Consider the following 13,624-nt stretch of genomic DNA (forward strand, 5'->3'; position numbering starts at 1 on the left):
CAAACAAATTGGTTTCTCTCTTTCTTCTATGACATATCAAAAACAATTAACTCTTTTAAACCCTTTCTAACATTTTAATTCTTCAAATATGTCTAAGAAAATCATTTTAATTCTTCAAATATATATGTCTAAGAAAATCATTCTCTTTGGCTTATGTGTGCGATGAGCTGGTTGTGCTTGAATCCTGCCTTGGGAAGGAGCTTTCCTCCTCCATGCTCAGGAGGACCACCTCTATGGTAATCCACCACCAGCCATGGAGTTGCTCAGGCCTAGGATACTACTTTTGCTCAAATGTTCTTTAACAGGATTTCCTTTGCTAATAGATATACAATCTTAATCTTGACCAAGGATATATATATATATAATTGAATGTTTAAGTTTATTAAGTCTCTCTTGCTTTGTCTCTAATTTAGAAAAAGGAGATGGGGAAATTCAAAAAGAAAATTACAAAGGGAAATACCTTAACCAAATAACTAAAAGGGAAAAAAAATTATGAAATATTTCTTTTGTGATTGCATATGAAATTTGTATATATATATATATATATATATAAATTTAAAATATATATGTGTGTGTGTCTGCGTGCACGCTATGTTAAGGGATTAATATTCTTCAAAAATTAGCTTATATGGAGAGAGCATGGTTAACATATTAAGATGGGAAACAGTAAAGAAAGAGGGGAAGGAGATTAAAAGGTGGAAAGTGAAAGAAAATGGGGGAAGAAATAATTGTTGGCACTTAATAAGAGTGAATAGAAAGCATATTTAAATAACTCAATTGATCTAAGCTTCAAGTTTTTATTAAATTGATACATGAGCATTTGGTTTAGTATCTACTTCTTGGAATCATCCTTTTCCTATATGTATATTTAAATAACTCAATTAACTTTTATTAAATTTCTGTCACTATAACAAGTTTGATTTAAGATAGCACATTTTTAAAATGTGCTATTAAAAATATTTTTAATGACACTTTTTAAATGTAATTTTACTATATAAATTTTTAGATATATTATAAATAAAATGTAATTATAGAAATTGCATACACTAGCAAAACTAGTCTTTTTTATATTGCTACTAAATATGAAAAAAGTAAAGTAAAAAAATTTAAATAATTGCATTTTTTTAAAATTTTACTATACAAAACAATGTCCCCTAAAAAAGTATAATTAAAACTCAATTTTTTTAGTGTGTTTAAGTTAGCCAATTTTAAAATATCACATTCTAATTATAAATGTTTTTATAAAAATTAGTGTTTTGATTCATAAATTGACCGTTAACATGATTGTTTTATATCAAGTGACCTTACTTACGTGCCATTATTCATAAACTGATTTTGAGATTTCACTTGGTCAAAATCATTTAATGTGAAAAAGCCACTTCAAACGATTATTAGAAACTAATGACCAAATGATTGAAATATATATTAATTTTTGTAAACAATGATAACCAAAATGTCAATTTTTAAAATTAAATAATTAAATAAATTTTTTTTGAAAAGTTAAGTAACCAAATGGGTAATTAATTACCCAAAAATATTCTAATTAAGTATAGTACAAAATTAATGCCATGAATGCCTAACTAATTACTTCAAATCAGCAATAATTTTCTATTTCAACATGATAATTGTTCCTACATTTTCAACATAGTTAGCACCCAGAAATCATCAGATAAGTCCTTGATTTAGTAGGATCTAACCATCTACAGACTTAATTTCTCTTGTCAAATTCAGTCAATGAACACGAAGCTAATTAAATTAAACTGGCATGAAATTATAACATTAAAGTATAGAATTGTATTTTATTGCTTATTCAATGTGCAAAGTTGAAGTAATTTTGATGCAACAAAACAGCCCAAAAATAAATAAAATCAGTCCTATAATATTAAATTGCATTAAAGGGATCACTTCACACATGCACCCATAAGAGATTGACCACCAAAACTTTATTTAATAGAGTAATTAAAAGGCTCAATTTTTTTGGGTAATTGGTGAAATTCATGAAAGGATTTTCTTTTTCCTCGTTATTAATTGATGAAGATTGAATTGGCCATGCATTACAGAGAACTAACTTAATAAATATTCTCTATGGTAAGCCATCCCTTTCACACAGGCTTTAATTAGCTATGAAACCTTGCTATCAACGCGTGGATGGTCGCACCAAAGTTATAATATCATAATATCCAAAGATAAAGCAATAATGCTAAGAAAAATGAAAATCATCAACAGAAGAAAATACCAGTTAATGAATCGAAGAATAATCAACTGCGATATAATTATATTGTCACACTAATTCTACTATTTGATTGTTCAAATGATAAACTTAAATCTGATACTTATGTAATCATTATCAATTTATAAATACAAACTATGTTTTTCAATATATAGAATTCAAATTCTAAACTATTAAAAATAGAATCTCTGAGTTATAACTAAAGGTGACAATCTTATCTAAATTACGGCGAGGTCAATTAGTATTATATATATTTCAACATGGTTAGCAAGTAGAGGGACAAAAATTATTATATAAACCAAGGGCAAATAGGTATATTCATCATAATATTATTTTGCAGTCAAAACCAGAGTTCCAGGTTGGTAGAGTAAAGGAAGCTGACAAAACAAAATTTTCTCTTGAGAGAAGAATTCGAGATTCGAGAATAGGAGCTTAGTCCCATTTAATTTAATCAACCTCCCAATATTAAATAGATTAGTGTTCTTCATTAAATGGATTCAATATCATTGTTTTCCTTCATCGATTTACTGTTTTCTTTGGTGCATTCCCACATGGAGATGAGTGCTTGGTACCACACTTCAAGGGGATGGATTGCTTCCATTTCACAATACCAAAAAGGGAAAAGAAAGAAAATTACAAGCGTAGAAGCCTCCCCAATATGTTGAAATTTCAACAAACAAGAAGACTCTCTTTTGTCTTCCTTGGGGTTTCCATCACCACACCTCAAATTCCAAACTCGAGATACTTGCTCGAATTATTATAATTAATAAAATTTAAACAAATTAAGAAGCTGTTCATCTTTTGAAACTTGTATTTTATCTTATTTGTATGCATCTCTTCCCCAACATATTGTCCTATGTGCACTGCCGAAGTTGAAAATAAGCATGAAAAAGTGCAAACTTGCGCTGAAAATGGTAACACCTATGGTCCATTTTGTCTTCTAAAGTATACTTAATATCCAAAACCAAGACCCCAAACTTGCTAATTTAGTTGTTTATCAGTATCAGAATACGTATACATGAAAGTAACCAAGGAAGGTTTAAGTTGTAATGTGAGGGAATGCCGAGATATAGAAATATATTTGTACTAGATAATTAAATTTTGAGGGTAGGGTGAAGAGGGTAATATTTCATATTCAAAATTCGGATGCATATACCTAAAGCAGTTAGATGCTGAGAGGCATTGCCATGTGGCGGGTACAATGGATGGAAAGGAGATACCAATTGAGTGCTACTTGGAGTTCAAAAAAAGGGAGAAACAAAGGGCATGGAAGAGACTGAGAAGTAAAGAAAAGCCAAAGCGCAACCACAAGGTTGGATGTGTGTATGTATGAATTTAAGTAAGAAAAGTTTCAAAGCAAAAGAGAAAACAGAACCCAAAGAAATAAATAAATGAAAAATAAAAAGAAAGTATTAATGGCAAAGTATATAGTGGCAGATGCAAACGTTGAAGGAGTACTGCAATAAAAAAAGGGGACCTGTTTAGTTGGGTAGGTCTGGGTTTTATTAGTGCCTTCAAGTCTCTTGCTCTTTCTTGTTTCTTTGCTTGTGGTGCAAATTATAAACAACAGACAAAAGGATATATAAATATATGTAAAAAATAAAAAATGGGTTCTATTTAAAATACGAATATTTTTGCTCATTATATGAATCCAATGCAGGCAATCATGATTTTGATGGTGAAAGAGTAAGGTGGGCTGGCCTGTGTTCACTGTTGCAGGGTTAATTAACCTTCACCCACCTCGCTTCTCTCCCCATTAAAGATAAGAGAGAAAGAGCAGAAGAAAAAGAGTCCTTTTCTTCCTTTCTTTTCTTGTTTTTGTAGTTGTTTGGTACTAGCAGAGATCAAGCAAGAAAGTCTCATTTGTTTTTAGCCATTGTTTTTTCTAGTAATGGTTTGCTAGCTTCCTTTCACTTTCTTTTTCCTTGGCACTGAATGTGATAATGGCTTATAACATCCTTGCCAAGAAGAGAGGAGTTTCATCTCTCCTTCCTCATCACCATCTTCCTCTTCTTCTTCTGCTTCTTTCTTCCCTTTTCGTCGCAAATTTAGCCTTGTTTCAGGCCTAAATTACACAAAGTATAGGCAAGTAAGCAGCTTGAGGCTTGAAAGAATTCAAAAACACTTGGCAAAGATTAACAAACCTGCTGTCATGACCATCGAGGTATGTCCTTCTTTCTCACTTGTAACAAACAAAAAGAAAAATATTCCCTATTTCCTTTCCCCCCCAACAACCCGATGTTTTCTCTCATATCTCTCATGGAGTTTCCTGCTTTTGGTGTTCCTCTTTTGACGCTTTCAGAGCCCAGATGGAGATATCATAGATTGTGTCCATAAAAGAAAACAACCAGCTTTTGATCATCCTCTTTTAAAGAACCACAAGATTCAGGTACAAAGAAAAAATGAAGGCAAAATCTAAGAGGACCTCTCATTCTTTCTCTCCTTTCGGTTCCTGCTAAACATGGCTTAAACTTATGCCTTCTTTCAATGGAAATCAACATGGTTTAACTTTATGTTGGATGCAACAGAGAGTTCCCTCGGAGATGCCTAAAGTGAAAACGTTGAAGCAAGATGAGGCAAGAGAGTCGAGGGGTAATGTGGGAGCTGTAAAGGGTGCATGGCAAATGTGGCACGGGAATGGGACAAGATGTCCCAAGGGAACAGTTCCCATACGGCGCAGCAGTCTGCATGATGTCTTGAGAGCCAAGTCTTTGTTTGACTTTGGCAAGAAACAACGTCGTTTCACCCCTTCTCGCAGCACCGATGCCCCCGATGTCGTAAGCGGCAACGGACACGAAGTACGTACTATTCTCTTCCTACCTCTCCTCCTTGCCCTAAAAATTTTGTCAATATAAAAATGTCAAAAGTAATCAGAATGGACGGTGATTTCATGGATGTTGCACATTTTCTCAGCATGCGATTGCGTATACCGGAACATCCCAAGAGGTATTCGGAGCAAAAGCAACTATAAACGTGTGGGACCCTTCAATCCAAGTACTCAACGAGTTCAGTCTATCACAGATTTGGGTTCTTTCCGGATCATTCGACGGCTCTGATCTCAACAGCATCGAAGCTGGATGGCAGGTACTCCTTCCATTTCCTGTCCCTGCGTACCTATTATCCCACACTCCCCACCCCCCCGCTTTTTCTTCTTTAATTGTTCTCTTCTTCCAATTTTATAAATAAATAAAATAATAATTATTGTTTATTCACTTCAAGATTCTGCTTTGAATGTGGATGTTGTTATTTAATTAAAATTTAAAAATTTTAAATATTCGGATCAAGAGCAAGGCAGATGTATAGAATAATAATTAATTTTTTTATTTTATTTGGAATTAGAGGTTTTTGAAGTTTTGATTATTCTACTAGTCAGGTCAGTCCGGAGCTTTATGGTGACAGCAGGCCAAGATTGTTCACTTATTGGACGGTGAGTTTTCTATAATTATAGCTTACTTGATTAAAGCTTATGACCCTAATCATATTTTTATTTTATGCCTCCAATTGGTCACATATTTAATAATTACTATATCATACCAATGACTGTATATGAAAACGGTATGGATTTTGTTCATGTGGATGCAGCCACGTGCATGTTCCTAATACTAAAGTAAGCTTGATTTAGGGTTTTTATTAGCATGTCTATAACAATAAAAATAATAAAGTCAACTTCATTTAGGGTTTTTATTTTGTTATTAATACAAATCTTAAAGTGAAAAATTGTCCGAATTTGTACTCGAAATTTATATGATTTATAAATAATTGTTTGATGCATTTTAAAATGCAAATTCCTTAGAAATGTGTTTGAATCATTAACATCTTGCATATGTCTCGGATTTAGGGTTTTTACTTTGATTTGAAATCTAAATTCGAAATTTTATACGATTTATAATGAATTACTTTTAGTTAAATTCATAAATTATATATCAGTATTTTTGGATTGAAATATCTATGTGAATAGTCACGCAATCATGATTTTTTAATTAATGTCATGTGAGTATATAGGCATACATGTTATTTTTCTCCGCTTTTCCAAGAGAAAAAAAAGAGAAGGAGATGAAGAGAAACATGTTTGAATGATTAGCATCTTGCATTAATTGATTTGGGTTGTTTGCAGCTCAACCAATTTCCTTAGAATGCGAATGGAAAGAGTGCTTTCGAGTGGAAAAAGTTGATATTCTAAAACACCAATTACTTATAAAGTTGGTATTAAAGCTGGTTAGTTAACCATTCTTTCAAGCTAATATATATTCAATAAAAACCAAATCAAAAGAAGCCATGCAATAATTAAATGAAACCCCAACCAACAAAAGCCTCCATTATTGTTGCGGAATCTTTAAATTAACTTTTGTTGTGGCCTGGACATTCATTCTTCCCATGCATATTTTTCACTTTAAATCTTTGTACAAGAATGTAAAAGGTTGTTGGGGTTCAAAGGTAGATGGAAAAAGAACATTTATCAAAGGCAAAATGAACTGTTTACCTTTGACTACTGTTCGTGACTGTCTTGAGAGTAAATGTTGATTGCTTGATTTATGCTTCTCAACAAATCTTTTAACATGTCTACAACTTAAAGACAACTCATCCATTTGAGTGGAATTTAGCATTTATTTGCTGTGGAGATTAAGTGGAAATTAATGTCATGTAATGAAGTGAACATTAATTATTTAATTAATTAATTGTATATGGTAAGAAGATAGGAATTTCATAAAATGAAATGAATATTAATTAATGTTGTTATTGATTATGATGGGTGCTTTTTTATACAGACTGATTCCTATCAAGCAACTGGATGCTACAACCTTCTATGTGCAGGCTTTGTCCAAACAAATAGTAGAATTGCCATTGGGGCTGCCATTTCTCCTATCTCTCAGTATGCTGCAAATCAATATGACATTACCATCCTCATTTGGAAGGTAAAATAATTACATACTTAACTGTATTGCATTAATGAAATTTATATGTTTCTATATAACAAATTAATTAACTTGAAAATTATTTCTCTCTTTCCAATTTTATTAGGATCCTAAGGTAGGGAATTGGTGGATGGGTTTTGGTGACAACACCCTCGTAGGTTATTGGCCAGCAGAGCTATTTACTCACCTAGCAGACCATGCCACCATGGTGGAATGGGGTGGTGAAGTGGTGAACTCAAGGGCCAACGGCCAGCACACGTCGACGCAGATGGGTTCCGGCCACTTCTCCGACGAAGGGTTTGGAAAATCAAGCTATTTCCGGAACCTCGAGATTGTTGACGCTGATAACAGCTTGAGTTCTGTCCATGACATATCAACCCTAGCTGAGAATACAAATTGTTACAACATCAAGAGCTCCTACAACAATGAATGGGGCACATATTTCTACTATGGAGGGCCAGGGAACAATCCGCTGTGCCCTTGATCAACTATCCCAGCAAGATATATAATTAATTCTAAGATCCCACGTAACAAAAAAAAAAAAAATTCCTAGTGTCGAAAATTCTTTAAATCTGTAATTATTGAATTATGCTATTTCCACTCTTGTTTTTGCTGATTTTTACAATTTTTTGTTTGTCTTACTTTGTGGCGAAAAGGAATGTGTATCATTAGTTAAAATAAGACAAAAGGCAATTTGCATAAACAGGCATGGAAATAGCAATATTCTGGAATAGGTACGGCTTTATGTGAACTTTTTCCTTGATTATAACTTGTGTAATATTACTTCATAAAGCTAAAGTTCATGTCCTGTTTTAGTGAAACTACTTCTCAAATGTTTTTTTTTTTACTAGAAAAAAAAATCATCTATCCTCTCTTTGTTCTCCTTTTTCGGCCTCATATAAAATTTTATCATATGTCTACTTGATGTTTGTAGTGTAAATAAATACCATATTACCTTTATATCTAAACAAAGAATAAAATTAAATACTCAAACATTTAATACATTGATTAGTACATAATTTTCTTAATAAATAAGAGACAGATGATTTTTGTACAGCATCCTCATTATGTATAAGATTTTGAAGTTAAAAGTATTGACAGAAGATTAGGGTTAGGCCATCATTGAAGACCCAAGTAAAGAGAATAGTATAAAAATTACAAAGGCAAGTTGCAAGAAGGACCATTATCTCCCAACAATATAACAAAAGCGGGCAGCATATTAATTGGTGTAGCTAGAAACAGAAGAAGCTTATGGGCCAGTCAAAAAGAAGGAAATAAAGGCAGTTCAGTGAAGCATCCTATTCAATGCCATTCAATGTAGGTGTTGGAAAAGGAGCCCTTTCCCTCCCTCCCCTCTTCTTGATTCTCTTCTTTCTTCTTTTTTTTTTAAAAGAAAAACAGAAAATTTGTTTATTTATCTATGGTTAGATGAAACCTGTAGATGGTACAAGATCTTTTGGGCTGCTGGCTATTTGTTGTACAATTTGACCAAATTATTTTGATATCATTTATGTAAAAACAAAAACACATGTGAAAATACCATCATCTTGTTGTAGAGGAAAAAAATCTTGACCTTGTGTGACTCAATTGTAAACCATAAAAGAAAAAAATATTGAACCATATGATCTTAAGTTTTGGTGGGGATGTAGCAAAATTGATTCAATTGGACTGAAAATTTGATTTTTTATTCCTACTTGAGGAGCTTAAAGGATGTGTTCTGGGCCTTATGAGGGCTTACATTATTGAAATTTAGTCAGGGCTTGGCCTGGTGCTCATTGAATTTTTGGGTCCTAAAGGCCTAATCCTTAGCTTCTTTCCCAGGGGAAAGGGAAAGATCCCCATCTTCTTTTGCCAGTCTCCCTGGAAATCGGCAATGTTACTCCCCAGCAAACGTCAAGCCCATCTCAGTCTTGTTGTTCCTATGGCGAACCTTCTCTCGACTTCTGAAAGCCTTCACTTCCCGGACTGTGTTCTATGCATTGGATTCCTTGTCTCCTTTTTCTTTCCCTTGGATAGTATCACTGCAAGCCTCATCTTGCCTGTTGCGGGGGTGATGGTGCTGGCAGTTGCAGTAAAGGGAGCAGAGTTTTGGGTTTTAGTTTTAAGGCCTTCCATAGAGCAAGAAAAAGTTGAAAATCAAGCTGCGGGAGGGAGTGTCACTTCCCAATTGGGATCAAAAAATCCAGTAGTTATTCTTCTGAAGTTGAAGCTGGGAGTGCCTAGAAAGCATTCCCTCTGCCTTTGTTTAGTCTAACTCAAAGTTCGTCTGAAGTTTTGCAGTGAAGAATAGGGACGATGATAAGGGGCTGGAAAAGCACTTCCTCTACTTTCCTTCAACTTGGTGTCTCCGAATCCCTCACTTCCCTTCCTTACCTGTACTTTTCTCTTTCTCCTCCTGTTTTCTTTTATTCTTTCCAAACCCAGTTTTTCTCTACCTCTTTTTCCCGTTCCAAGAAATCCAAGTACGTATTTGACAAAATAGAGGATGCTTTGGCTTTCTTCAATCACATGATTCGTGCCCGTCCCCGCCCATCTATTGTTGAATTTAATCAATTAGTAGGTGGTTAGAATGAAGCATTATGAAACTGCTATTTCTCTGTTGAGACAAATGGAATTAAGAGGAATCAGACGTGATGTTTATACTCTCAACATCTTGCTTAATTGTTATTGCCGCTTGCATCGTTCGGATATTGGGTTTACGTTTTTGGGAAAAATGTTGAAGCTGGGTATTAAACCTGATACTACTACATTTAACACCCTCGTCAATGGGTTGTGTGTTGAATCTAATATAGGTGAAGCAGTGATCTTGTTTGATGAGATAGTCAGGAATGGTTATCAACCTGAATCGATTACTTATAATACCATAATAAATGGTCTTTGTAAAATAGGCTATACCAGTGGAGCTACTAGATTATTAAGGAACATGGAACAAAGAGGTTATCTACCTGACTCTGTAACATACAACACAATTATTGATAGTCTTTGCAAGGACCAGCTTGTAACTGAGGCTTTAAACTTCTTCTCTGAAATGACAGCTAAAGACGTTCTGCCAAATGTTGTGACTTATAGTTCTTTAATTCATGCCATGTGTGATTCAGGCCAGTGGAAGGAAGTTATGAGATTATTGACTGAAATGGTTGTTAACAATTGCAAACCAGATGTTGTCTCCTATGGTATATTGGTTGATGCATTTTGTAAAGAAGGGAGGGTTTCAGAGGCTCATGACATTGTTGAAATAATGATTCAACAAGGTGTTGACCCCAATACCATTACCTATACTACTTTGATGGATGGATACTGCTTGCAAGGCAAAATGGATGACGCTAGAAAAGTTCTTAACTTGATGATTATTAAGGGTTGTGTACTTAATATTTATGGTTACAACATCTTGGTCAATGGATATTGTATATTGCAAAAGATAGATGAGGCCATGAAAGTCTTTCACGAAATGTCTCCAAATGGATTATTCCCTAACACTGTTACTTACACTACTCTTATGAATGGCATGTGCCAAGTAGGGAGACTTTCTGCAGCACGAGAACTTTTCAAGGAAATGAGTGCTCGTGGCCTTGTTCCAAACACAATCACCTACTCTACTTTGTTACATGGCTTATGCAAGCATGGTCATGTTCATGAGGCAGTGGAACTTTTTCATTTTATGCAGAACAGTGGGATAGAAGCTAACATAGTCCACTATAGTATCTTAATTGATGGCTTATGTCAAGTTGGGCAACTTAATGTTGCAAGGAAATTATTTTATGCACTACCAGTCAAAGGGTTACGCCCTAATGTTTACACTTGTAATATCATGATCAAAAGACTTTGTGAAGAAAGGTTACCAAATGAAGCATTTGAATTGTTTAGGAAAATGGGAGTGAATGGCTTCTTGGAAGATAGCTGTTCTTACAATACAATCATCAAAGGATTTTTGCTAAACGATGATGTGTCAAGGGCAATGCAGATTTTACGTGAGATGGTTGATAAAAGGATTTTCTGCAGACTCTTCAACAGCAACAATGCTAGTGGATCTATTGTGTAGAAATGGAGGAGATCGATCTATTTTTGAGCTACATCGTAAAAACTGTGAAGATGATCAAAATGTCAACGTGTAATGACTTGTTATCCATCAATCTTTGTTTATTAAATTCTATTCTAAAAGTTCTTGTTTGCTGCAAAGAAAAACATATGAGGAAGAAGGCAATGTTTTTCATTTTTGTCAGCTCTATTTTCAAGATATATTTATAAATTTTTCTAATTTAAAATAATTTGTATATTTTTTATTTTTATTATCATTTTAATAGGATATGAATTTTCAAAATTGAAAATTTGAAATTAAATAAAAAAAATACAAATAAATAATTAATTTGAAACCTTTGTTAGCACTAAATATTTTACACGGTTTGATTTGGCTCAAACGTTAATTGAAGCTCAGGAAAATATATGCTTGTGATGAACTGACCCTTCAAGGATTAGAGTAATGTTGTTCAAGAAAAGAAGAGAGATATGTCGATTCGTGAAAGGCTGAAGGAAGTTGATGAATTGATGGCTCTTTTGATGAACTAGTGAAAAAGATTGAACAGCGAACAGAAGATAGAGCTGAGAGAGGAATGCTGCTGACAGACAGTCTTGCTCAATTTCATAAGGAGACGTAGTCTAATCGCCATGACAGACAGGGAAACCTGAAGGCATCACCAGAACCCAAAGTCCCGGGAACGTTGAAGAATTATATAGAAACCATGAAGGCTTCTGAGCCAGTGTATGTTATACAAAAGAGACTGACTGGTTCTGATTTGGATGAGGCTCAGTGCCGTTTGTCAATACCAGAAGGTCAAATCAATGCTGATCAGTTCCTTACCAAACAAGAATGGAAAAGAGTTCGTAAAGGTAGAGCCCTGCCGGTTAAATTGGTAGTGATCCTGTTGTGGAAACCAGTCTGAGGTTTAAAAAGTGGAATGAAGTTGAGAGAAGGTATGAAGAGACATTCAATGGTGCTGATGGGGTTCACGCTGTCATTCAGTTATGGTCATTCCGACATGACTCAAGGCTATATTTTGCACTCAATGCAGTGAAAGAAGCTAAAAGTGGAGTTGCTACTACTGATGGAAGCAATGGAGATGGTGCAAGTAGCAACCTCAGATGAAATCGAAGAGGTAGGATAGAATATATGTCCGCCTCAAGGATTTGAAGCTTGTCTTGGCACCAGAATTGATGATAGTTCATCCTTTGACCCATTTTTGTCCTGTTAATGGAGACGTAGAGTTGACTGAATTTAACTTGTCCCATATGAATAACATTGCAACTCAGCTGACTCCTACGAATAACATCGTTTCTTCTCAGGGGCCGTGAATTTCGTTGAATCTGCTAGTTAACTTCTCCAATTTAAGATCGGACATAACTGAGCAGCGAGACAGCAAACATTATAGCCTGATGATGATTCATGACCTGGAACTGGTCCTTCACCTACTTTCCGCTAGATCCGAATGGCAATTCAGGATACTAAGTATCCTGCTTCTCTCTCGGTAGTGTTTTGAGGTATTCGGACAGTGTTGGAATATCCCAAACTCAAGGTGTTCAATTCCAAAATCAAGGTCAACTTAACAAAAAAAGATACAATATTTGTACTAGAGTTGAATCCTTTCTGTCATTTACACCATGGAAACCCTCAACAATTGCATAGGCGTTAGACCAATCAATTCTATCTGTGAGCCCCTCAACTTCTTACAGGAATAGGTTACTTTCTCTAAAATGCTTAAAGGCTAATGTTGACAAATGGGCAAAATTGCCTTCCTTGCTCCTCACTTGTGCTCTTCATATGCAAAAAGAACTTTGAACTTGATAGAAATTGAACTTAAACCTGATTGCCCCCGGTCCTGATTACCAGTAATAGAGCAAATTTAACCACATAGGTCTAAGTACAACAGTCTCCATTCTAGATTTAACATTCCGTGACCGTTTGTACCTTTATTCTTCTACTATTGTGGAAGCCAAAGTGCAGGAAAGGGGTAGGTTCGAATCAAATTTATCAAGTCTCAGTCCTCCATTTGGATAATTCCGACGTCAAAATCATTCCAGAATCTGAAATGTATACACGACTCTACCTGGTTTACCAGTTATAGTTCAACTCCCTTGTCCCCTTCCCCCAACCGTCACACGTTCCTTTACCTTTCCAGGACAAAGGGCCAGTACATTAAAATACAAATTTAGGGTTGGTAGCAGACAAATTTTGAACTGAAGATGTTTGATGATGTTCAAGGAACACAAGGGAGCAAAGGGACCAAAGCATTATTTCCTTTCGGAAGTGACAGCTACAATCACTACAATCTCTTTTAAAACTATTACACGTGCATGTCCAGCTTTTGCTGTCATTTAAATATGCTAATTTCTAGTGTTCACATTCATTTCTATTCATTAAAAGAACTCCAATCATCCAAACATAGTGAATCAAATCCTCAATTTACAACAAGCAAAATCACGTGCTTCA

The 13,624-nt window shown here is 34.6% G+C and overlaps 2 protein-coding genes across 3 annotated transcripts; both read left to right on the forward strand.

The window, feature by feature from the left end:
* The first annotated feature begins 4,320 nt into the window (after positions 1 to 4,320).
* Positions 4,321 to 8,316, forward strand: LOC110415147 (carboxyl-terminal peptidase (DUF239)). 2 transcript variants are annotated; one of them, XR_002445079.2, is made up of 8 exons: positions 4,321 to 4,394; positions 4,533 to 4,619; positions 4,759 to 5,028; positions 5,144 to 5,314; positions 5,604 to 5,657; positions 6,997 to 7,143; positions 7,250 to 7,877; positions 8,259 to 8,316. XR_002445079.2 is itself a non-coding variant. In XM_021426690.2 (7 exons), the coding sequence occupies exons 1-7, from the start codon at positions 4,383 to 4,385 to the stop codon at positions 7,625 to 7,627; spliced, it is 1,119 nt and encodes a 372-aa protein (XP_021282365.1). In that variant the 5' UTR covers positions 4,321 to 4,382; the 3' UTR covers positions 7,628 to 7,946. The 2 variants fall into 2 exon arrangements, 1 of the variants encoding a protein (XP_021282365.1); XM_021426690.2 differs by lacking the exon at positions 8,259 to 8,316 and having other exon boundaries at positions 7,250 to 7,946.
* Positions 8,317 to 8,938: 622 nt separating this feature from the next.
* Positions 8,939 to 11,327, forward strand: LOC110415512 (uncharacterized). Its single transcript, XM_021427183.1, is given in 3 exon segments — positions 8,939 to 9,701; positions 9,703 to 11,125; positions 11,127 to 11,327. Coding segments are annotated over 3 exon segments (1,815 nt in total). The 5' UTR covers positions 8,939 to 9,438; the 3' UTR covers positions 11,256 to 11,327.
* Positions 11,328 to 13,624: the final 2,297 nt, after the last annotated feature.

This window comes from Theobroma umbraticum, unplaced genomic scaffold (genome assembly GCF_002168275.2).
Source record: "Theobroma umbraticum cultivar Fairchild unplaced genomic scaffold, ASM216827v3 scaffold_147.0, whole genome shotgun sequence".
Classification (NCBI taxonomy): Eukaryota; Viridiplantae; Streptophyta; class Magnoliopsida; order Malvales; family Malvaceae; genus Theobroma; species Theobroma umbraticum.